This window comes from Neolamprologus multifasciatus, chromosome 22 (genome assembly GCF_963576455.1).
Source record: "Neolamprologus multifasciatus chromosome 22, fNeoMul1.2, whole genome shotgun sequence".
In the NCBI taxonomy this organism is placed as follows: Eukaryota; Metazoa; Chordata; class Actinopteri; order Cichliformes; family Cichlidae; genus Neolamprologus; species Neolamprologus multifasciatus.
Genome location: NC_140459.1, coordinates 12,546,040 through 12,572,281, shown reverse-complemented (window position 1 = coordinate 12,572,281; position 26,242 = coordinate 12,546,040). Strand labels below are relative to the sequence as shown.

General features: G+C 41.6%; 1 protein-coding gene across 3 annotated transcripts in view; it reads right to left on the bottom strand.

Moving 5' to 3' along the window:
* Positions 1-26,242, bottom strand: part of osbpl10a (oxysterol binding protein-like 10a) — a 99,805-nt gene that overhangs the window by 11,009 nt on the left and 62,554 nt on the right. For 2 of the 3 annotated variants that reach the window (XM_085148667.1, XM_085148665.1), the window contains 3 exons: positions 21,396-21,526; positions 3,749-3,898; positions 2,861-3,359 (listed from right to left, as the gene is read on the bottom strand). In XM_085148667.1, coding sequence (XP_085004793.1) covers positions 2,861-3,359; positions 3,749-3,898; positions 21,396-21,526 — 780 coding nt within the window. The remainder of the gene's footprint in view (positions 1-2,860; positions 3,360-3,748; positions 3,899-21,395; positions 21,527-26,242) is intronic. The other variant, XM_085148666.1, reaches the window with a different exon arrangement.

The following is a 26,242-nucleotide window of genomic DNA, read 5'->3' as shown; positions in this document are numbered from 1 at the left end:
GTATCATGCACATTTCAGCAGGACAATGTCTTCATGGCTACAAAGACACAGCTTCACAGACAGAGAGTGGGCGTTTGACCTGCTGCCAGTCCAAATCCATCTCTTGTTGAAAAAGTACAGCACTTCATAAAAAGGAGATGCACACAACAGTGACCAGGACTGCTGAGGTGAGTTGAGGCGTTACAGAGAGCAAGACAAAATTTCCAGCTGCAAAACTACAACATAATATCCTCAGTACCAAAGTGATTAAAAGGTTTTATTAAAAGGAAAGCTGATGTAATGCATCAGTAAACATGCCATGTGTGTTGCAGCTGTCAAATCCTGACATTTTGTACATTTCCAAGTGCAATTAACTACTCAAAGTCTTTTCTTTGTATTTCTGTCACTTAAATAAAGGTTTAAGTGATATTATAGATTATTTCAGTGATTTTTTCTTCTTAGAAAATAACACAACTTTTCAAGAAATAGGATTTATATTTGTTTAATCCAAAGCTTACACTACAGCCAGCAAAACCCTTACGTAGCACTTATATAAAAGTGTTAATGATGGCCACGATATATAAAACACCTTATATAAAAGTGTTAATGATTCCTTGTTTGTTAAAAAACAAACAAGGAATTTCATGTTAATTATATACATATTAATATATCTTCAATAACTGTCACTCTCCTGAGTACTGAAGTCCATTATCAGTCAAGTAACGACACAACATCCTGAACACGTTTTCAACTAATCATGTAAAGGTTCTAAAGATGCTTTTGCATGTCATAGATTAAAGCAAAGAACGTCAGTTAATCCAGATGTGGCACATCAGTGTATAAAAAGGTTTATTATTCTTTTTTTCTATCCTGCACGACCTCTAAGAGGCTCCATACATTGAGATCCAGGTCAAACCGAAATCTAGCATCTCGTGTAGCTTTCAGGCTGCACCAGCTGCCGTTTCTTATTCTGCTGCTGACTCACTGCCAATCAGTATCAGTGCCTCTTTATAAAACTACAGTATCAGCTGCTGTCAGGAAAGACGCCACTGCAAAAAATAAATCCACCAATCAATGGATCCTGGGGTGACGGTCATCGTGTTCTCTGACGGCAGCATCAGCCTCCGCGCGTGACAACGAACTGCTGCATCACAACCTGGTGGCAGGTGGTCAGTTTATGTATCCGGATTTAGTTGATTGGGCCCAAGGACTTCCTGTATCTCAGCTCAGGGTGACTCATCCCTGACAGCTTACTGTACACGATGTAACAGTACCAGCAGAGAGGTCTGGGCTATTGATTGCCACAGGAGAGATCTTATAGTCCTCACACAGACAGAACACAGTGGCAGGCAGTTTTGGTGAGACACACTGTTTAGTGACTTTCTACATAGCCTGTAGATGCTAGAAGGTGAGCTACACTAAATGAGGGATTGTTCTTTATTAAAGGGGAACTATTTTTCTCACTTGTGGCTGCATAGCATATTCTTGACCCTGCCAGAGTAGATTTACATGATTCACAGTTAATTATGCTTACACAGTTAATATTCACAAAATTATGCTTATTTATCTTATGCAGGTGCATAACTAGTGATGGGTATCGAAACCTGGTTCTTGTTGAGAACCGGTTCCCACTGTTTCAATTCCTTGGAATTGTTTGCCATTTTTGCAAAGGATTCCCTTATCGATTCCAGTCGCCCCGAATGACGTCACCACGTTGCGGAGCGTCATTTACCTGGCAGGAAACATGGTACCCAAGCGGCTCAAACACTCAAAAATTTGGTTATACTTTACGAGAATGGATGACAACGGGGCTACTTGCAAAGTAGATATTTCATTTAAGGGAGGAAACACTACGAATATGCAAAAACACGCGATGACCTTAAATGAATGTCGTGTTTTTAATTCCGCTCCGGACTCGTGAATCTCAACCCAGCAGCAGCGGTAATGTTTGTACGTCCTCTCCCGTTAATGCGGCAGGTAAATAATCAACAACAGTGCATATTATGTTAGCGCGATCTGCCTTATTACAAAACCTGCCATTACTGTGCATTTAGGTGATCATGATGAGAGAGACAGAGAGAGTCTGGCTGGCTCAGATGCTGGCAGTTGTCGCTGCAGTCTACCGGTAGCGTCTCCTTTCAGGCCAGGATAGACGAATGTCACCGAGCAGTGACTAAGTTTGTGGTAAAAGGCTTGCACCCATTTGCCACAGCAGATGCCCCGATTTTTGGTAAGTGAATGTGTTTAATTGTAGTCAGGGACATTACTGGATATTCTTGTGTAATTGCTACAGAATAATTTATGTTATACTTTGTTATTGCTACAGAAGAATATTTATTTTATTATTTTACATTTACAATTTTTTTTCCTGGGGACCCTGTGACGCCCCATTGAAGAGCCGTAGGCTGTGGATCTCTTAAGATCTCACTGTTGGGTTTGTAAGGCCATGTTACTCCTAAATTTCTATTTTGTTCAAAGAGAAGATATAAAACAAAGTTCTAAGCTATTCGACCTTAGTGTTCTCCTTTTTTAAAAAAGAATCGATAAAGAATCGAATCGTTAAACAGAATCGAAAATGGAATCGGAATCGTGAAAATCCTATCAATACCCATCCCTATGCATAACACTGTTCATCTGCTAACAAGCCGTTTTTTCTCCTCTCCCTTTAAGACAGCTTTCTTCTGATTGGCTGTGCCTTGCAAACAGAAGCTATCAAGAACAGGTGCATGTGGCTGTGCTTACAGCTAGAGCTGTATGCATTAATAAAAATAAAGTAAAGATCAAAACAAAATGCATGAATGCAGGAGACTTTGATTGTTTTCTGTGATAACTTTTTTTTTGACCCACAGTATTTTAGAAGGTTTGTGGTAGACTGGCTCACCTTCTCCCACCATGGACACTCCTATAGACATGCCCATGAACTTGCTCTTGGTCCACACGTGGGCGTTGACACACATCCTCCGTTCCCGGCACTCACAATAAAACCCGGACACAGGGGGATGATGGGACACCTGCTCGGCCACAAAACGCACTCTGTAGCAGCTTCCCGGTGAGTCCTCGTCCTGCTGTGTGTTGTTGGGGCCTCTGCTTGGCTCCCGAGCCGACCCCGGGTTCGATCTGACCAAAGGCTTGACTTTGTCCCGAGGAACTTCCCAGGAACAGTGGAAGGTCTCCCCCAACACGGGGTTATAGGGTTTCTTTGCCACGGCACCTTTCCGCCCCTCGTGGAAGGCAGTCAGGTAATACTCCACAAAGCGGACTATTCGGTCCTCAGCTGTGGCCCCCGCTGTTATTGACAGGAACATGTCGGGGTGCGCCATGAAGTTAGCGTACATTTCCAGCAGTGATCGCTTTTCCAGAATGAAAGTAGGCAGCACCACCTAGGAAAGCAACGCAAAGGAAAGACAGACACTTTGTGACACATTTTAGTTCAGTCAGTGCTGCTAAAATCAAACTTCATAGCCAAGAACTTTTTTGTAACTTGACTTTCTTCTGCCTTTACATTTGCATCCATGAAAGGCCCAAGGCGAAGAAAGCAGTTGTGGTAGAAAGATGCCAAATTACAGAACCTAGCTGACGTCAATGACAACAAATATGATGCTAATTAACTCAGACACCGCATTAAAGAAGAAAGAATAGATGTAAAGGTGAGTTACAGTTGCAGGAGGAACTTAGGAGGGTTTAGTACATGACTTTGAGGCCTGGCTGAACTAATTCTCATAAGTAAGGATGCCATCTCTCTTATAGAGTCAGTGTTTCTGTGTCATACCCGTGTGAGATCCATTCCCAGTTTGAGCTGCGAGAGCAGGTGGAGAATGATGCTCCGCTGGTCATCCAGGACGCCCAGGTCCTCCTCTTCGTTGTCCTCCGTATCAGTCACCTCCTCCCTGGGGCTGACATCTTCCAGCCCTGGGTGCTGCTGTGAAAACAAGAGGGAAAAGAAAATTGGCCCACGTAGACTGCTTGCACAAAATCTAACATATTAATTATATTTTTTCTTCATCTTTTATGTCAGAATCACACATATTTTCACATCTTGAGAACTCAAAAAAAAAATGCAACACACTAAGAAGTCAATCAAAAGCTAACACCAAAAGATGGTGCACATTTGGGACTTTAGTCATGCTTAGTATTCCACAGTCACAGACACAATGGTGCTCACTCTGGCACCTGTCCTCTGAAAAGGCCAAGAGGAGGAAGATAAAGCCATTTTCTTCCCCCACCATTCAACTGTCAATACCAATGATAAGGTCACGCATCTCATTTAGAGGCCAGGACAGGACCTGTTAGAGAAGCAACTTATCGGGACACAGCCAATTACCAATTATCACCAGTCATTCGGTTCATTTTCACTGTGGCCCATTCACGTCCTTTCAGCCTTTCAAGGCACTTTGAGTGTTTTAAATTGTAACAGGAGCTCTCAATTTTCTCTGAGTGCGCAGAGTGGCCAACAAAGCCTTGTCCTTCGTTTGTGTCCCACCATTCAACTACAAACACATCCAGTCGAGGTTAAAGAGGAGCTCATGCCTTTGATATCTCCTGCAGCAACTTGGGGCAGAAAGGAAGATGGGAAAGAAAAAAGAAAGAGGTTGATGCATAATGCAGAAAGTGCTCTCGAGGCTGCAGGCAACAACAACTCTCTGCACGCCTCTCTGCTCTTTATCCTCCATTTCCATCTGTGACTCTATGCAATAACATTTACAGATACATACAGTACATGTCTTCTTTCCTACTTTAGATTATTTTAGTGAAGATGCTGCAGGAAAAAAGCCAAAAGCAGGAATACTGAGGGAAGTCTGATCTGAAACTCCAGGCAGTGTAATTGCACACAGGGCTCCTGCAGAGAGCTGGGAGAAGCAGAAGAATACCAGAGTGTTCCAGGACCCGAGTGCCTGCTTGTCACCTGAATATTTTATTCCATGGGTGCACGCCAAAATATCCACATGCACACACAGACTACACGCTCTCTGCACCAAAACATTTTTGCACAAAAGACACCAGCGCACACAGGAGGGAGCATGCATGAGCACACATGTACAGGAGTCCCTGGGGCTGCCTGGTTCTCGCAGCAGAGTGATATATATAGAAATTAAAAAGAGGGGAGGGGAAGATGGTAGGAGGAGGTCTGTTATGATTTCAGTGGTTCTAACTAATTAAAGAGGTTCCTGACAGCAACAGGAAATTACTGCTGAGGAGGTCAGAGCATCTCTCCAGAAAACCCTCGAGTGGATATATCGGTGGACTCGGTGGCTGGCATTAACTCAGACTTTTTAATGCAGTCCAACTCGTCCAAAAGTGGATCATAATGTGTCTCAAATAGGAAATAACTGCAAAGTGTGTTCAGATTTATGGCTCCATCGAAGCGAGAGAGGGAGAGGACAAGAGCCTGTACACTATTAAAAGGTTTCAGCACCGTTCCTCCCACTACCGTCACACATTGTAGCAGAAAATCCATCATTTTAATAAGTTCTTCTACAGTCGTGTTTAAAATCGCGTATATGCCCCTCTTGCTCTCATGTAGTGCTTCCTGTCGCATTTTTTACCCTTTTAACCGCCCACTGTTCCTACCACACTCCCTAAAAATTACACGTTGTGAACATTTAACATACACACAGACAAAGCTCAAATTTTCAAAGTCAAGCAGTTTCTCCCAAACTCATCTCATACAGTGTTGTATGAGATTCCTTTAAAGTGGTGAAGTATTCAGATCACCAAATTACACTTTATGTGCTTATAAAGAACGACAGATTCAGCTGTATCTGCAAAAAGGTAGGTTATCTAATAATTAAGCATCCAGATTTGATTTATATTTAGCAAAAATAACTTTAGTATATAATTTAACTAGTGGCTAGATATGACAAATAAATGGAGTGGAGTATAGTTCAATATTTTCCAAAGATGCAATGCTTGTATTCCACCATGTTCTTCATAAATGCAATATAAAGAGGATGTGAGAGATTTTTCAGATGAACCACAAAAAAATGTCAGCTTATAGCAGACCAATAAGGCATTAATACATATCTATTAACAATTAGTTACAGAATTAAGCATGTCGGATGTATTAATGAGAGTCTAAGAGTGCATTTTGCACTTCAAAAACAATCTCAGCAACTTTAACAGATGCAGAAAATGTTTACCACACGAATAAACCCCGACGGCTGATTTGTTCTATAATTTATGAAGTCAACAAAGGCGCTCAGTGTTGGAGGAAAACTCACTGCTTCCCACATCAGACCAGCAATGTTTACTGCCAAAATGCACAAACTTGCGCACACTTTGTGCCCCCCCCTCCCCAGGCTGCATATACACTCACTCACCCCATAACCAAAACAGAGAAAAAAAGACAATCAGCACACGATGCAAGGGTGCATGCACACACAAATATCAGCTCAGAAACACTTACACTGCATTGTTGTGCAGCTACAGGCTTGACCTGCATAAGACTGGATCTCATCTCCAAAAAGAAGAAAAGAAACGGATAGGGTGGCCTCAGGTAAATGATCCAGTGGAAGGAGGGAAATTAAATCTTCTTGCTCCAAAAGCAGGACGGCCACAGCACGGCACTTCAGCCGGATCAAAATCCAATTTAAGAGATGTTCTCTTGGTGGAAACTCGATCTAAACTTGGATCTTTTGAGGTGATTAAAGCTCGAAGTGTCTTCTTCCACATGTGGGTTTCCTGTCTGAATGAGCAGCTGCCTTGAAGGAGTCTTGGCTCTTTGTTGTGTTTTTTTGGTTTTTGGAGAGGCGTTCAGTGTGCCTGAGCAAAGTTGCTATGCATGACTTACAGAGAGTCTCTCTCTCGCCTCTGCTAACCCCCCCCCCCCACCTTATAAAAAGAGGGAGGAGGGAAGAAAACAGCTGAGGGAAAGTCCCAGTGATGCTTCCCTCTACGCCCTCCCATCATCCATCTGCGATTTCCCTTCATCTTTCCATTTTTACCTCATCCTCCTCCACCCTTACCTCATCACTTTTTCCTCTGCTCCCCTCCCTCCTGTCCTCTTCTGACAAGGCTTCCCTACCTCCTACGCCTCGTCCTCTCCTAGTATATGTGGGACGGGTGTATGTATTATCTCCTATTATTACCACTAGTCTGCCAGTTCTGCACCCCTACAGTAGTCGACTCTTCAGGAACACATGCGAGGAAGGGGTGTGTGTGTGTGTGTGTGTGTTTGTGTGTGTGTGTGTGGGGGGGGGGGGGCGTGCTATCATCTACCTTGTTCTACCTTTCAGCTCGTTTCCAGTACATTTTCTCTCTGTAACACAGACTCTTTTTTTTTTAACTCCAGTCCTCTGTTTGATTCATTCTTCCCCACTCTTCCTCCGCCCTCACACTGTCATCTCCGTCATTGTATCTTTCATTTACTCCCCCCCCAGCTCTTCATTCATGCCATCCGCTATTCTGTTTCATCATCATCTTTCTCCTTAACCGTCTTCCTCGCCCTCATTCACATGGTTCCTCCCCCTCCCCCCCCCCGCCTCCTTCTCCTTCCTGTATTTTTCTATCCAGTGTAGGCGTCTGCAGAAGGCTCAGTTAGTGCAAGTCTGCACTTCAAAGACTCCTTTTCTTCCTCAGTTACAACTTTGAGGGCTTGTCCTCCTTCACCAGCTGTCCTCTTCATCCCCTATCATCATCATCACTTCCATTTTCACTCATTTCTTTGTCGAAACAACATCTGAGAAAAGGAATCTACTCGAGGTGTATGAGTCTCAACTTCTAAACCACTTGCTATTTTACAGCAGCTCTGTCCTCTTTCCAGCTCGGCCTCTGAAGTGTGTGTACCAGAGTGAAGTGGATTTCTCCTGCTTCTACTCCTGTGGGAGCAGTACACAGTAAATAAATGAATAAGAAAAATAAAAAGGAAATGATTCGTCTCCATCCAGCTCAAACACAGATTTTCATTGGCTGGATGTGTTTCCACCTATGCAGAGCGTAAAACTGACCCTAAACCTTGTTCAGGACACGAAACACCAGCTAAACAACAGAGAGCTGGTTTTTGGGGAAATACAGCTTTTTCTCTTTTTAATGAATGAGATTAAAGTCAGTTCAAAATCCGCCACTGCAGTGTGCACGCACATCTTTTTACTGAGATTATGAAACTGACACTCTTAACAATGGGGAGCCGGCACCTACAGTACAAAGACGTCTGATGAAATATGAGCCACAGCTTCCCCTCCGTGCTGTTGTTGCTGCTGTGTTTTAAAATGGAAACTAATTATTTATCACTTCAGATTCACGAAAACAATCCAAGAGTTCAAAAACCCAAACACGGAGTATTTTACAATTATTTGTTGTAAAAAGAAAGAAAACAGAAAGAAAACTATCGAGCAGTCCACCCTGTTAGACCAGCTTTTGCCAACAAATACTGCAGTTTTTAAAATAATGTCATGTATAGTAATACATCGGGTCCATAATTTGCAATTTGCAGTAACTGTTTGAGACTTGCAGACATTTTTTAAATACAGTTTTGGATTTAATAATCAAAAGCAAAGCAAATACTCTGTTAGGCTGAGATCAGGTGACTGACTTGGCCCTTAAAGAATATTCAGTTTGAATCCTGGGTTGCTTTTACAGTTTGCTTTGGACACTATGAAGTGCTGACTATATAATCCTGTCCCCTTTACACTATCACAGCGCCATCATCAATAAACACTAGTGACCCACCTGCACCCATGCATTCACATAATATTACCTCCTGCAGGTCTGACAGATAATGTGGCATGCTTTGGATCATGAGCTGTTTCTCTTTCCGTTTCATTCCACTTCAACTTAATCTTACTTTCAACTGTCCAAATATTTTTCCCAGAGCTGTGCAGCGTCTTTTTGGATGATTTCTGGCTAATCTGGCCTTCCTGTTGCTGAGTCAGCAGTTTGCAGGTTGTTGTAAACACACTGTATTTCCATTCATGAATCCGTCTCTTTATTGTAGGCTTAGATAGCCATACGCCTGCCTCCTCAAGACTGCTCTTAACTTTACGACATCTAACCAAGTAGTTTTTCTCAAACACAGAAAAAATTCTGTCGTCATGCATTTTAGTTCTTTCAATCCTAAAGTTTCTGTTTTCTCGCTGATGGGTTTAGTTTGATTTTTCAGCCTAATGATGGCCTGTCTCACTTCACTGACATGTCTTTGTGCCTCATATTTATATTTATATATTTACGCATATATATATATTCACAGCTTTGAATCTATCCATTCATTTCCTTACGCTTATACAAGACCAGGATCCTTGCAGGGCAAGCCTAAGCAAGGATGCCCAAACCTCCCACTCCCCAGTCACCACCTCCTGCTTAAACACCGAGGCGTTCCCAGGTCAGCCGAGAGATGTAATCATCCAGCATGTCTTTGGTCTACTTTTCAACTTCAGAATATTATGCCTGCTTCATTTGCCACGAGCCTCTGAAAATGTGTGTATAAAAATATCTGTAATTCCCAAACATCTTTGCACTTTTATCACATCAATCGTCTTGATCGTTTGATATAAAATCCACCCTGGACCTAACTCTAGCAGTGCAACAAACACTTTGAAGCATCATTTCACACAGTTTTCTGAAATCACAAACAGCTTCACACAAAAACACAATGTGTTGAATGTGAATGTTCCAGGTAAAAATACAGGATGGTGGCGCCTCTCTGCTCACAGCCAGAGGTGTGTGTCTGAGATGATTGTGTAAGAATATTCGCTGGTTTTGACATCATTGAGATCCAGCAGCAGAAAAAAAAACGTCTGAAGCCGGAGCTTGTTTGTAGATACTCTGGAGATATCTTCATGTTTACCATCCTTAATATGAGCATCACCATCAAGTTTGTGTGATGATGTCGCATTATGTTAATAAAGCATGTGTCTTACCTCCAGGGAGACACTTTAAGTTCAATACAAAGTCCAGCTCGGGATCACATTAACCTCCTGTAGTGCTGAGTTCCCGTGCTATCCGAGTCCAGCCTGTTAGCCTCTGACCTCTCTTAGATCAGTGTGGCATTTCCACCGGTAAGACTCTAGCTGGCTGGGTACATGTCCTCTCTAAACTAACAGGCAGCCACATGAAAATCACTTTATAATCACTTTGTCAATCGCTTGACATTTACTCAACCAATGATCTTCTCACCTGTGTGCTTTACACTTTAGCTAAGTAGTGTAATCACTACCTGAGGAGCTCTGGAAGTGAATAAATGGAAGGATCTACCACTTACCAAAGTAACCACTCTATGTGTGTGTGTTTTGAGCTCCTGTTAAATGTCAGGCATGTTGTGAATGTCAACTACCAGCGAATTACTAAAAAGCTTTTAAGTTGCAGTTGCTTCTGCCAATTTACACGAGCAGTGCTTATACTGCTCACCAACAAAGCATATTACCATGCATCAATGGGGTAATTAGCAGCTTTAAATCCACTTAAAGCTGTTTAGATGTCTTTAATGTTTTAAAGACTAAATTAGTTTTCTGCTCGCAAGATCACAACAGAGTTTTAAATCTCCCTGAAGCTCCGGAAAAGGAATAAAGTCCACGAAAAGAGTTCAAGCTGAGACGCCGCAGATGCTTACGGTACAATGGGGAGGTGGGCGTTGACCCAGATGCAACATCAGAACTGCAATAAATAATTCACAGCCTCAGACTCCTTGAATGGGTATGAATGAAAAAGCTGTTCAGCTTTGTCAAGAAAGAAAACCTCACAAAACCTTTTTTCCCTCCTAAAAAATAAAATAATAATATTTTTTTAAATCAGGCACTGCAGTGGAGATGCGAATGTTGTACCCTGTTGTACCAGCTTCATTAGAGCAGCATCTAACATGGGCTGTGAGGACGTAAAAGGCACACACACGCACAATTAATCTGTGATGAAGATTTTGCACATTGTTATCCCCATTTAAACTAAAATAGAGTGTAAGATTGAGGGGATCCCCACACTGTGACTGATAAATCACAACCATCACGTCCAGTTTAAAACCAGAATGTCATCGATGCAGTAGTTCATCTGTGATGTAAGTAAAACAATTATGAGTTTCACTGTCCCTGCTTGGCTGGATTGCACACACTTTGAAGAATTAAAGTCCCTTAAGAAAGCAAAGAGGCTGCAAAAATCTGACCAATACTCAGATTCACTCTTTCAGCTGGATGAGATAAAAACAAACAAACCAACAGCTGATGCTGTGGTGGATGCATTCATCTTTTATATGCAGCCAATAATCAACACATTAAAGACGTCCCTAACTTCAAAACCTTTTGAGGTTGCAGAGTGAGCTTTATGAGATCTCAGAAATTGCTTTCGTTCATCTCACAGATCTCTTTAAACTATCCATTGCTGATGGCGATAAAAAGGCTCTGAGCGACTGGCAAATATGTTCACTCCGTTAAATGCTTCTTTATCGACTTCAAAAGGAGTCATAAAGGTGCCTGCATCGCCACACAGCTGAAGTTCATTTTGCATCCTGCATAATTATTCAGTGAAGCATCGAGTAATCCGCTTTAGCATTCAAGTTTCTAAATCATGGGTGATGCAGAGTTACGTTTACATGACAGGAAGGCAAAAAAACAAACGCAAAAATCTGCACCAGAATCTTTGTTTAGCAGCAAAAATAGAGTGACAAATGTCATTAAAGGTCCTTGTCTGGATTTTATGAAAGCAGACTTATGCTTAAATGATTTAGGAACAATTTTAATTACTGATTTGTGTTTTTAAGCAAAAATCAAATTTTTTTTTCTTTTAAAGGATCTTGAACAAAACAAGCATTTCTGATCTTCTATTGGTCAAATTGATTATCAATTACCTGAGAAAATCACTTATTACAAACTTCCTTTCTGTGTGCAGGAGCAGAGAAAACATTTTAATAACCATTTAAAAAGTGAGCGCCTTGAGGTCTATTTTAGGAGATAAAGGAGAAGGTGGTTTCTAACAGAGGGATGTCACCCTCAGTGTAAAGTTGGAAGTTTATTGGAAAAACAGATTACAGAGCAGAGAGTGACTCATGGCTTGTTGAACAGACTGAATGCGAGCTGAGAACACAGTTATCATTATTTGTTTTTGTCACACGCAGACTGACAGGACCTTTTGTCTATTAATAAGACTGAGGAAGCATCAGTGCTGCAGGATGTTAACATGTTACTGATGTTGAGGGTTTAGTTCGTTTAGAAATCAAATAAATCCAGTTTGTTCTCCTTTTAAAAGAAGAAGCAAAAGATATAAAGACATCTTTACGTTTCCTATATACTGAATTAGCTGCACAGTGACTTACGGGAGGACTTTGCTGCCCTCTGCTGGAGTAAAGAAGGAACAATAACTCTGCAGTGCACTGAGGATTTTGTCCAGAGTGCACTTAAGAGAAAAAAAACATATGGACTATTTTCTGATGCAACAGTATTTGTGCTTTCTCTCCACATGACTGTGTTTCTTTCCAAATCCTGGATCTGAAGATAGAGGCTGTCGCTGATATTAGAACTGATACTGACACATTTTCCCACATTTTTATACACATTTTTACACATTACACATTTTTACTATTTTATTCCTGTTTTCTGCCTTTTTCTTTATAATTCAGAGTTGTCTATCATTGAATTCCTGCTCTGCAGCAGCAGCTCATAACCACAGCAATACTGTAGGCAGCTCTAATATGTGGTAAGGGATTGCACTGGAGCTCTTGTAGATGCATAAACCAACGGGTTTTCTGCAAGCACCAGCAATTTCCTCTCTATTTTCCCACAGTCACGCATCGGTCTTGAGTTTTTTGCTACTGACTGCATAGGAATTAATATCAACCGCCACAGCAGTGCTACATAATTCATACAGAAAGCCTTTATTATTCTGAGGTAATGTATTTTCTTCCTTCTCTCAAGACTGCTCATGAGATTACGGGGTATATGTTAAACGAGCAAGTGGCCAAGATGATTGGAAACTGACCTTGAGCTTTACGCCATCGCAAATGTTCGTTTTGAGGGTTTTGTCCAAACCAATTATTTAAAGCTGGTTTTATTCAAATTCTTTCTGCATTGCATTTCACAACCACAAGATGGCAAACTCAGCGCCTCAACAAATCCACCATTACTATGCCAAGCACAGAACATCAGACAAATTATCATCCCAGAGCAATCTTTATCCTTGATTATCTAAACATCATCTTAATGATAAGGCTGTCGAGTCGTGAAGAATCTCTCACTCGCTCTGCCTCACCTTCTGTTCTCATTAATACTGAGAAAAGGCTTTAAATCAACTCGAAGAGACATGGACCCAGTTAGAAAATTCCTCTTAAAGGAGGACTAAACATCAGTGTCGGGCTGGACTAATGTGCCTGCACTGTACGTCTGCCGCCTCTCTGCCCTGCGCCTTCAAACGGCAGCCAGAGCATCTTTAAATGCTCTAATGAAATCTGGATCAAGCTGCAGGGCAGTGCTGAGAAACAGGCTGCAGGAGAGCGTGAAATATTACAGAGCAGAGACACAGAGTGGTAAAAGTCAAAAGCATGTTTCCAAATTTAGAGCTCTGCTTTTCCTTTAAAAATGACATCTAGTCTTTGTGATAACTACTGACATCACACATGACAGGGCACTTTTACAGCATGGTTAGCCAAACACGACACTACAGGTATACACCCATGTTCTGTATACTTTAAGTTAGCATTTAAGTTAGCAGTTTTAGTGCTGAACAGTATATCACATGTAAGCTCTATTAGTCAGAAGTGGGCATATCTTGTAACGGTGTGCAGTCTATCCTTACAATCCCTGAGAAAACTTGACAAGTGAAAGACAAAAGAAGAAGTGACCTAAAAAAAAAACTATGTACAGCAGGTGAACGGTGTCTGAAATCACATTATTAAAAAAAGAGAAAGAATCCAGCAAAGACCTGACACAGGACCTGAGAGATCCATCTGGCATTCAGTTAATCCATCTACTGTTCACTGAACCCTCAGCGGAAATGGTCTCAGCGGAAGGATGGCTGTCAAGAAGCCATTCTTAAGGAAAGGAAACAAGGAAAAAAGCCTGTTGTATGCTATTGAGTATTAATGAATCCACATTTGAAATTTTTGGTTCAAGGTGTTTCAATATGTATAGAAGAGTGGTAACACAGTCATCTATAAAACATGGTGGAGGCTCTATCAGTGTTTGGGGTCTGCATTTCAGCCAGTATTCAAGATCTTGTCACTACTGATGGAATTATTAAAGCGACTTTGAAAACAACTTCACTTTTCAGCATGAGAATGATCCGAACCACACTGCCAATGCACCAAAGCGTACCTGGATAGAAAACGCAACACTATCAGTGACGGATTGGCCTGATTATCCCAGACCTCAACATTATTGAAGCAATGGGGGATCATCTCGACAGAGAACAGAACAAAAGGCAGCCGACATCCAAAGAAGATGTTTGAATGTCCTTCAAGAAGTCTGGAGAACTATTTCTGAAGACCATTTTAAATTATGAGACAGATGTTAGAATTGTACAAACTCTGGGTCTAACATGCTGTATTTCCATACATGTTTGCACATGTTTCAATAAATCACTACACCTAGAAAATATAAAGAAATCACTGGTAGCTCAAGACTTTTGCACATTTGTATGCATCTGGAATAAGTGCCGATAATTCATCGTATCATTAACGAGGCTACAAGCAGGACACCATGTGCCTTATCCAGCTCCATGAAAATACAGTCACTGTCATTTTTATGGTATCCCTAATAGCTTACCATTATCCATCAGTGAAGCATGGTACGCCTTACTTAAGCTGGCAGAAACATACCGGCAGATGCAGGGAAGTCCATGGAGATAGCCGACTGAATCATAACTGCTATAATGCTGTCTTAAAAGGGGCCAAATCACTATTACGACCTGCCCTCGCTTCTCTGCTTATAATTGTTTGACGCGAAGTGTTTTGAACAGCTGGACTGTAAATGGATTGACACTGCAACACTATAATACCCATTTCACACTCATATGTCAATAGAAAATGATCATTAACATGACAGATTATAATTCTGTGGCTGCAGATCAGACCGCTCCAGGCACAGTTAGTCCCTTGTGGTGTAAAAGCAGGAAGCTGATTCAACGTTTACACAGAGGCTAAAATTTTCCCCAAAGCCTTCCATTATTTGTTGTGTTGTTTCGCTGAAATGAATGTCAGGCCATTACAACATCTGACAAGTATTTAACAAGCAACACACACTTCTGACAGGTAATGATAAAAGTCTAGCATTTGATGAAAAGGATATTTGTGAGCATGAGCAGAATTGAAAGCTGCTGAGACGACACTTCATCCATTAATCTTCATCTTCTTATGTGTAGGTGAGGGTTACATTATTCCACTAAGTTTGAATAAAAAGATGACAGCGCCAAAGATTAATGTGACTTGTGACAACGGTGTTAAAGAAAAGTGATTTATGATTGCAAGATGCTCATGTAAACACGTCGGTCAGTTTATTAGGTACACCTGGCATGGTTGGCCAGGTTGGCATATAGACAGTGTAAAGACTAGCGCAAGTTGCTTATTTTTCTTGACAGTAAGTGCAAAATGTGTCCATATGTATGCTCTTATCTTACTCCCTGGAAATCAAATTTTACGCGTCTCACCTTGCTGCACAAGGAGATTACTTCTAATTGGATCACTTCCAAACTCGTCCCGCCTCCCCAGATACTGAGTGGATCTCGTTTCTCCAAAACATTTTCATCTTGTTTTTATTCGTCGACAAACGTTTCAATCCATTTCATCATAGCTTCTGTCCAAGTGCATTAGTTCTTATTTGGTTATTGTCTTGTTTTTGTCAAAAAAAAACTATCACAAAAATTAATAGTCAACAATATTAACACTATTTACAACCAAGGTAAGCATCTCTCAGTGCACAGCCCTAAAACAGATGAGCTACAGCAACAGAAGACGACACCAGGTGTTACTCCTGTCAGCTAATAACAAGAAACCGAGACTACAATTTGCACAGACCTCACCAAAATTAAAAAATAGAAGCCTGGAAAAAGTTGCCTACTCTGATGAGTCTCAATTTTTGCTGCACCATTCAGAATTTGGTGTAAAAAACATGAAAGCATAGATCCACCCTGCCCTAAATAAACAGTTCAGGCTGCCAGTGGTGATATTAGTACTAATTGAGCATTGTTTAAACTTCACAGCTTGCCTAAGTGTTCTTGCTGACCATGCCCATCCCTTTATGACCACCGTGGATGGGAAACTGCTGGTGGCCTTGTATCACTCCACCACAGAAAGCATCCTGGTTTGCTGTGTAACACTGTGGTATGCAGTGAATAAATAGGCTGTCCAGAGGGTAATAAACACAGCACAAAAGATCATCGAACATGTTTTAGTTGTGTGTTAATTTTACAATCTTTGAGCTGGAACCCACTCGTGAGCCTTAAAAATCACTAAGGACACTTCCCACTCAGGAGTCTAAGGATCTTGGAAAGAAAAGTGTCTGGACTTTAAGTTTCCTTGAAGACATTTCACCTCCTCTCATCCGAGAAGCTTCTTCAGTTCTAAAAGCAATTGGTGGAGAGTCTGAGATTTTAAGCCCCATGAGACTGCCCCCCAAGAGGGTCATGAACCCCCACTGATCCTCTACCTGATCACATGAGCCAAGGTGTGAAAACAGCCAAGATTCCGGGTGAACCCATTATGAAACCTAGCCTCGCCCTATCATGTGGGTCAAAAGACCCACAATGTGAGTGGGTGTTAAGGTGTCTGGGAAAGGATCCCAAAACTGGATTTTAGATGGCAGACAGTTGGTGTTGTAAGCCACCGCCACTGTTCAAAGATGGTCGTTCACAGTGGACATAGATGGCTTCTTTCACTTCCCTCTCAAACCATTTGTCTTCTCTATCCAAAATGTGAACACTGGCATCAAATGAGTCAAATGACATTGACATTGGCTTTGTCACTCGAAGAAGTGACAATCAAGGTATGCAGAAGAGTGACAAAAGTCACTCTTTTGTGGATGTTCTTCTTGGATGAGAGGTGAAATGTCTTCAAGGCCAAACAGATTAAAAATGGTTCGCTGCCGTAAATCAAGAATGATTACTGTAATGCGGCATGGCACTTGTTTTCGATTTCTTCATATTTGTAATTATTCATTATCCTCAGCTGAAAGGGCTAATTTAACTGTGTGAATGACAGTGTTGTTTTATTGCGTAAAAGACTTGTTATTTTATTTTGAGGAACCTGCAGAAGCAGTACCTCAGTGATGTTGTATTTTATAATGCAATGGAAATTAAAACCATCTGGATTCTGATCTTCTTACAGTTGCTCCCAGCAGCATAACACATCATGTCACAAAGCTCAAATCATCTCAAACTGTCTTCTTGAACATGTCACCAGACATAAGACCAATAAAGCACCTCTGTGGTGTGGTAGAACAGGAGATTTGCATTACTGATGTAAGCCCAGCAATCTGCAGCAACTGTGTGATGCTATCATATCAATATTGATCAGCACTTTGTCAAATCTGTGCCACGAATAATTAAAGCATCTCTGAAGGAAAAACTGAGTCCGAACTGGTGCTTGCAAAGTGCACCTAATAAAATAAAGGCTGGTTTAAGAAGCATTTTTAGCAGATTTCTACTTCCATAATTGTAAACCTACAACTACACATCCATCCATTCATTTTCTTCCGCTTATCCGGGGCCGGGTCGCGGGGGCAGCAGTCCAAGCAGAGAAGCCCAGACCTCCCTCTCCCCAGCCACCTCCTCCAGCTTATCTGGGGGAACACCAAGGCGTTCCCAGGCCAGCCAAGAGATATAATCTCTCCAGCGTGTACTGGGTCTGCCTCAGGACCTCCTCCCGGTGGGACATGCCCGGAAAACCTACTCTGCTCTACTCTGAGCCCCTCCCGAATGGCGGAACTTCTCACCCTATCTCTAAGGGAGAGACCAGCCACCCTTCGGAGGAAGCCCATTTCTGCCGCTTGTATTCGTGATCTTGTTCTTTCGGTCACTACCCACAGCTCGTGACCATAGGTGAGGCTAGGGGCGAAGATCAATCGATAAATTGAGAGCTCTCTCTTCACCACAACAGACGGTACCAATCCGTCTGTCGATCTCTGGCTCCCTTCTCCCATCACTCGTGAACAAGACCCCGAGATACTTAAACTCCACTCCACCCTTTTCCAGCTAAGGACCATGGCCTCCGATTTGGAGGTGCTGATTCTCATTCCCACCCCTTCACACTCTGCTGCGAACCATTCCAAGGCAAGCTAGAAGCCATCACCCGATGAAGCCAACAGAACCACATCATCTGCAAAAAGCAGAGATGAGATCCTGAGACCACCCAAGTGAAAGCTTTCCGCCACTTGGCTACGCCTAGAAATTCTGTCCATAAAAATTATGAACAGAATCGGTGACAAAGGGCAGCCGATACTCCCAGAGCACCCCCCACAGGGCCCTCTGAGGGACATGGTCGAATGCCTTCTCCAAGTCCACAAAACACATGTAGACTGGTTGGGCAAACTCCAATGCGCCCTCAAGTGTCCGCGAGAGGATAAAGAGCTGATCCAGTGTTCCATGACCAGGACGAAAACCGCATTGTTCCTCCTGTATCCGAGGTTCGACTAACGGACGGACTCTTCTCTCCAGCACCCTGGCATAGACTTTCCCAGGAGGCTGGGACTACACAGCGAAAGCAAAATCTGTGTTAGCATTATGAAGGGTCCTTGAAAACTTTGCTCCCAATGTAGGGGGTTCCTGGACATTCCAGCGCAAGAGAAACATTCTGACATTCCACAAATGGCATTACAAGGAATTTAATATGAAATCAATGAAGAGAAAATGAGGGAAACAGCTTTTGCTTTTGTCTGTGGTCATTCTCGTAAACTTGTTGCTTTAACTTTGGTGATAATAAAAAAATCTGCATAAATAAAACATTAAGGGGTTCACAGCAAACATAATCAAATTAAAATGATTTCTTTTGGGTGGAACTTGTTGTTAAAAGTCAATGTTTTAACTAAATTACAGAAACTGATGCGCTAATATCTCACTCCAGTGTCCCCTCTTTCTCTCCACCAGACTCACACTGCATTTACGTCACAGTCACCTGCCCCTTGCCCCCTGCCCCCTCCCATTTCCTGTTACTGAAACATGTTGGTCCAGACACAGGTTCCTCCGGGGATTGGCTCAGTACACTGTGTGACCCACTTATTTGACAGCACTCTTATAAAATTGTCAGATGAGTGGAGTGCTCCCCCTTCCAGCCAGGAAGAGCAAACACGATAGAGTGTGGCAGAACTCTCAAGTGAGGCCACTGGCCCCTGAGTTTCAGCTTAAGTATATTTTGTATTTGTATCTATCATCACCACAGCAAGTAATTTCAGCTTACAGAGCACTAAAAGGCAAATTTTTCATAACAATGAACATGAAAAAAATGCATCTATTGGCAACTTCAAGAAGGCCTGACATCAACCACTTGAGACTTTGTTGCATATTTAATGCCACAGAGTGTTTTTGTCTACATAAGCTTTGTCTTTATTTATGCAAGTTCAGTAAAGAAAAGCTTATAAAAAGAAACTTGGAGAAAAAAAAAGAAAATCAATCAAATATCACCTTAAAATTAACTTAAGTGTTTGCAGAATTAAAACTGGCTTCATAATTTGATAGGTCAACAAGAAAAAAGATAAAGAAAAAAGCTCAGCTAGTTAACACATGAGGTTGCACTGCATCATCACCAATACATATTAAAGGTCAAGCAACAGGTAGGCCAAACTCTGTTTTATCCTTCTTTTTGACTCTATTGGCAACCGCAGTTTACAAAATAAACATGATGTTGTTTTGAATAAGACACGAAACTAGCAATGGAGACCATATAGTCATCAGGAAAGAGTTTACTCACATCATAGATAACGCTACGGTCACTTTAGCGGTCAATTACCCCAACAACAGTTTGTGACCATGGCAGGACCAAAATACCTGCAACCTTGTGCAATGAATTTGTTATCTCGTTGCCTTTGAAATGGTTGTTTCAAACACATGGACCAGGTTTGCAGAGACGGTCTTAAAAAGCAACTTTGGTGCATCAACACAGCAATAAAATGGCATCAAAACTGAGTTGGTTTGCAACCAGTTTGCTACAAGTTTGAGATAAAGGCTTTAAGTCAGAAATTACATAAAATCTGTTGGTGATAAACTCCTAATCTGTAGCACTGTAAATACACAGAAATGCACATTAACTACTTACATACTACTTACATACTACTACCAGAGACTGGTCTAAAACCTTCTGGCAACCACCAGTTGTGGGAGAACAATTAGTATTCCCTGAGTGGTTGCAAGTGGCTGCTGAGCCCGAGTCACATAGGCCTAAAGACAAGTAAGTGACCGAAGTGGCAACCACCTGTGTGTTCCCCAACTGGTTGGCAAAAACCTCCTTGTGACCACTTTAGGATATTCGTACAGTCTTAGTAATTGATGGAGTGTTTACATTAAAAAAAATACATGCAACTGTGGGAATATGCTAGCATTCAAAGCAATTATTAGGAGGTTTGTGGTGCATTATCTGTTTTTTGCATCCTATTTCATCCAACAAGAGCCAGAAACCTCCAGGAATCACTGCCAGCCACTCTTGGAAAACATTTCCCAACCAATAAGTGGTTGTATCACATCCATTATGTTGGACATTTCTTGAGTAATGTGCACACAATGTCACGTGAGAGATCTATATCCATCTTTTAAATCTGTTCACACCATATCAAGGCACCTGCTCCACTGACACTGCACATTATTTTAGCATAAAGTTAACCACATGACTCCAAGTGTTACAGATATATTTTCTGTGCCCTCCATGCTAGTAGTTTGCACATCCCTGCACTCTGATGCTTTCTTTTTAATTTCTTTCAATACAAAAAAAAAAAAAAAAACTGTTCACACTTTCAATAATATTAACAAAATTTCACACAAGCTTCTTAACTCGCAGTACCTGCCTTTGCTTTCTTTTTCTAGTGTCTCTGTTATCCAGGTCAAACTCCTCATAACTTGGCAATAAAACTGAATGTGATTCAGGAACATGAAGCAGAGCATAGCAGTGGAATATGATACCCTGTAGATTTATTGTAGATACCCTGTATTTTTTTTTTTTTACAGTTTAATTACAGGAAGTGACCTTTGCTGTATGCCATGCTCACTGTGCTTCCTGCTCATAGCTACACGCACACAATCCAATAAATGCAAAATGCAGCAAAGGACGAAAAAATAAACTAAAATTCACTTTGCATGATAAGCCTGAACTTTAGGGCCAAAGGAGCAAATGTAAATTGATTTTCTTTGTACCCATCCAACCAAATCCTATCAACAAGCAGCTCTACAGTGATCTGGATGAAACACGCTGCAGTTAGAAATCATGCAGACTGTTTGTGCAGCCCTTTAGCATCCAAGCCAAGCTAGCAGAGGTCAGAGAGACGGGCCGAATACTGACACGATAATTGACAGTGTGACGTGATGTTTCTCACCTCAGCACCATGGGGCAGAATCCTTTTCCTGAGGGCCGGGGAGGGCTCGGTTGACTGCAAAGGAGTCAGACCCCCGTTCTTCAGTTGCTCCCCTGAGGGCGACTTTGGTACAGTCCACACAGGAGCACCATCTGAAAAATGACAAGTTATTGTTGTTGAAAGAATCAAAGAGGGATCTGGGTGAAAACCAAGATTAGCCTCTCCTTTTTATATATATATGTGACATTCAATATAAAGGTGTGCACGTGACTGATGGAAGTGACAAACCAGGAAGGTGTGTGCATGTGTGTCCTTGCATGAATCTACGCGAATTTAATATTTGTTCAGTGTTATAGCCTGCCTTGTATTGATTCACATGATCAAACATACTGAAGCGACTAGAATGGAGATTAAATTTGATTCCCGTCCCAAAAAGATCAAAGGCTCAATAAAGAAGAAGAAAAGAAATCAATCAACCAATTTCTTTCCACTTACTGCAGTGATTGTGCATTTAATAATAAATCATACCCAAAAATGCTCAACCTTTACTGTCTTCACCTTCTGGGCTTTTGCTGTCAGAGACGATCATCCAACTCAAGGATCTTTTGTTGAAGGCACAGTTGTTAAATGTCAGCGTTGTCAGAACTGACCCATTTTTAGGGATTTTATAACGCGTCCAAAATGTTAAGAAACTTTAATTAAAAAGCCACACCTGCACACGTTGTACACAAATAAGCACAACATGGATGCCTGAGATTAAATGAGCGCTGATTTGATTTAAAATCAGTATTTTCATGCATCATCTTTAAAAGTTACATCAGCACCTGCTTCATTGTAATTTAATCAAATTCTGCTTTACGAAGCAAAATAATTTAGTGCTTCCCACACTGGAGTTCATGAAAAAGACTTGCAGGTAAACCAAAAGCAGAAGCCAAACCTGCACCAACAAACAAAATGAAGGCAGTAAAATATAACAAGGCTCGTTTCAGTCTCTCAAAATATTAGTTTCTGAGCTAATGTGAACAAATTAGGAGCTCGTGTTCCTTATTTATTTTCAGCATTAATGACACCTTAGGTATTTTTATCTAAGAAGCAGGGGGAAAGGCAGAAAAACTGAAGTGAAACAGCTGATTAAACAGGACATTTTCTCACCTATACTTCATTTACTCTGGCCTGAATCCTTTAATAAATTTGTGAACTTGTAGTTTTTTGTAATGGTTTGGGTTTTTTCATGCAGATAAAACTCAAAGTCAACGCTGAGAATGTTCGGTCTGACCAGACGTGTCAGCAGGCAACAAAAGGTGCCGCGCTCCTACAGGGTGGATTTACATTTATTTACTGCAGTTTGTTTATCTGCACGTCTATGGTACTCACACCTAGAAGCTGGGTTAGATCAAGGTCGAATCAAGGTCGAATCAAGTTCTCAACGTAAATGGAAAAATAAAGCAGGGTTTTATTTTAAACAGCTGGCGCAGATGCGGGTGAAAAGTCCTCAAAATCACAACAGGAGTCAAAGGTTAGATCACAACGAGGCTCCTCACTGGATGTGTGCCGAAACGTCCAAACTACATCCTCAGACTTTAAATACAGTCGCTACTTTTGAAGGGCTTCCGATGCAGTCCTCGATCAACCCAGTATTTGATGAAGGCCTAAGTGTCTTTATCAGTAAAATAAAAATGATCAATTTTTAAGCTGTGAGATTCAAATGTTAAAAGCTGCTAATACACAGCAGAGAAATGGATCCCATTTCAAAGTACTGTTAATGGTGCAACACCAGAGATCCGTCTCATATCCACTCTCTGCACTAAAATTAGGTTAAATATCTAATGCACCAAGAGGCTGCTCTTTGATATCCATTAGTGAGAAGCTAAGTATGCTGATACAGGTTGGGATTCTGCTGGGCCCAGAGGGTCTGTCTCTGGAAAAAGTGCTGAAATAGCCCTCAGGCCAGGTTCTGCTTTGGTCAACTGAACAGTTTGACTGGCAGGAACCTGAAAGTGCGAGGAAACTACCTCCAGTGATACTGGGCTCCTGTAAACCGGAGACATAAGGGCAGCCAGCTCCGCCTGAGGGCAAGATTTGTTATTGAGCTGTGAATAAAGTGAAATTGAGTGTTTTTGTGTGTGCACTTTTTGAAAAGGTTATTGAAGATGGCGATGGCTTTTATCAGAATTCAATTTTAACGTAATTAATTCTTAATTTAAAACTTCTGAAGTTTTGTGTTTTTTTCTTCATTAATGGGTTTTTACAATTAAATACTTTCTCCAAGATGTCACAATGAAGCACCAGAAGCAGAGCTACTCGGTGAGCTGGGGCATGTCGCGGGCCATTGGAGAGAGGCATGCAGGTGTGTTATCAGAGATCAAACAGTGGTGACACAAACATTCATGCAGAAGATGTTTCCAATGGCTTTATCTTCCATTTCTGGGCCGTGACATCAATTCAGACTTCCCGATGATGTTGTCACATCAGAATTTCCCCCTACAAGTTCCTCCTTTCACATTTTTTAAATAAGACTTTCAGCTCTCACTTATATTTAGATGGACTGGTGTTTTTCTTTACTAAATTCTTTGCTAAGCTTGAAGGGGACTGGTTTGCAAAGGTTTGGAAATTTCCTTTATGGATTTTCAGTTCCTTAAAGGAAAATGCTGCTTGTGTGCAGGGGAAAGAGGAGTAGGGTGGGTGGGGCTTCAAGCTCTTTGTGACCCTGACTGAGCAGCGGGAAGGAGGGGATCCAGAAAGAGCTAGAGCAAGCAGCAACGATCCTCTGTGATACCAGCCGATAATAATGCTGTCTGGTGTGTGACTGGCAGGTTTATGTTGGGTTTGTGACTCAAAAGCAAGTTGCTTTGGTTTGGTTTAAAAGTACGGGAGCCTGGAGGGACCAACGTGCCAGCCAAACTCAGTCCAACCTCATGCTTGGCTCTCTGCAATAGTTATCTTGCCCATGCAGTGGCAATGCTTTCGTCTGTGGGCATAACAATACCATTCAACCAGCCAGCCACTCCCTTTATCAGCTGCTTTTTAACAAGATACTCAGGTAGCCATCCATGCTTGAGAGCCAAGCTATGCTAACGACCGAGGATCCTAACAAAAACAAAAACGAACTCCTCACTGAGGTGTGGCGGGTACATGCCGGAAGCAGGGAGCAGCTGGACCCCCGCGGGACTTATCAGCCAGGATGCGGAAGGAAAGAGGTCTGTACTTGCGGCCCGGTGGTCCCACTCCACACCACCCCCTGTCTGACGAACAGGTACAGGGCAAGGTGAATGCTGGCGCAAAAAGAAGACCAACAAACTGTGAGGACTGGAAGATTCAGGATGCGATCCAAACCCAAACGACCTTCCCAAAGTTACAGGTACAAGTGGGAAAACAACTTTATGGCTCAAACACTCCGATGAATAATCCACAGGGCGTAAATGATGGATCGGAAAATGTTACAGTTTGCTCGCAGGAGGACAGCGGTTCAGATTTACAGCAGTTACAGCAGATTTCAAAATCCCTAGAAGCTAAAAATATTCAACTCTTCAGTATCCATATTCAGTTTATGGATTTATTTTTTTTCTAAAAGCAGGAATGAATATCTCAGCCTGTCTGCTTCACATCCCTCTCGCTTGTGCTAAAGCAGTTAAAGCCTCTATTCATTACTAGCAAGAGCTGTATTGGACAGCACTCTACTCCTTCAGTGTGAGAGCTTCCTGCTCCGAGAGATCATTTTACACATAAATGTAGCCGCTATGAACTCCTCTAAAGGCCCAGCGGTCAACTTAAACTCGCGTTCTTTCTGAACACACCTTCGGTTTACCACAAGCAACCTCTCAAAGAAAAACGAATTCATTGTAATTGTCTGTGATTTAAATCTTTAGTCTTACAAAACAGCATAAACCCTCCCCAAACAAGTCTACAGCAGAATTTTACTTATTTATATTTCCAGTAATATTTCTTTTACCAATAAACTGCCAAATGCAGTACCTCCAAGGCAATATTTCAACACAGATGTATTTTTAGTGGCTTATTAGCATCCAATTGCCAATAATAGGAAGGAGCTGTTGATTTGTCGACAGAAGTGTATCCCCAGATTGTGCCCTAGCTTATGAATAGTTGGTGTGATCCATCCTGCTGTGACTGCAAACAGAATACATCTGCCACTGCCACTTGTTGTTCTTTTTTTCCCCAATCCTAGGGGCAACGACTGTTTGGTACTCAACAGGTTTTTAGAGGAGTATTACTTTACATGAACCCCTCTCCTCTCCTCTCCTGGAGAAAACCTTTATCATGCTATTGTTTTATAGAAACCCAGAAAGTATAAATAGATTACAGATATTCCTCTTCGCTTGGAAAATAGGATTAGACTCCTACATTTGATGGACTTCAATTTCCTTCATCCTCCTTTATCCTTTCCGTTGGTATATTTTTATTATTATATACCCATATAACCACCCTCAGTCTGTAAACGGTTTTAAATAGAAACAACTTTATTGGATCCATTATGATCTGGCACAAAGAGGGTTAAACATGGCAGAGGTCTAACAATATAGGCACCAGTGTGGATTCCTTTGGCAAAGACTTGAACCTTTGAGATGTTGAAGTGCATAGTATAAGGTTTAAACTCATTCACACATACACCCTGATTTTTTTCCCCTCACATGCATATAGGGTGACAATCTGAAATGTCTGCACCAGCTCTGTAAACAATATTTTCTGTTAAAATCATTGCCATACGCGCTCCTTCATGCGTTTACTTGGCACGACCATTCTGAGGACTGCTGGCATTTCAATGCAACTGAGGACATTGAAGAAGACATAAAAATGAATGGAAGCGATACAGAACAACGCTTATGAGAAAAGACACAACAATTTAACACACA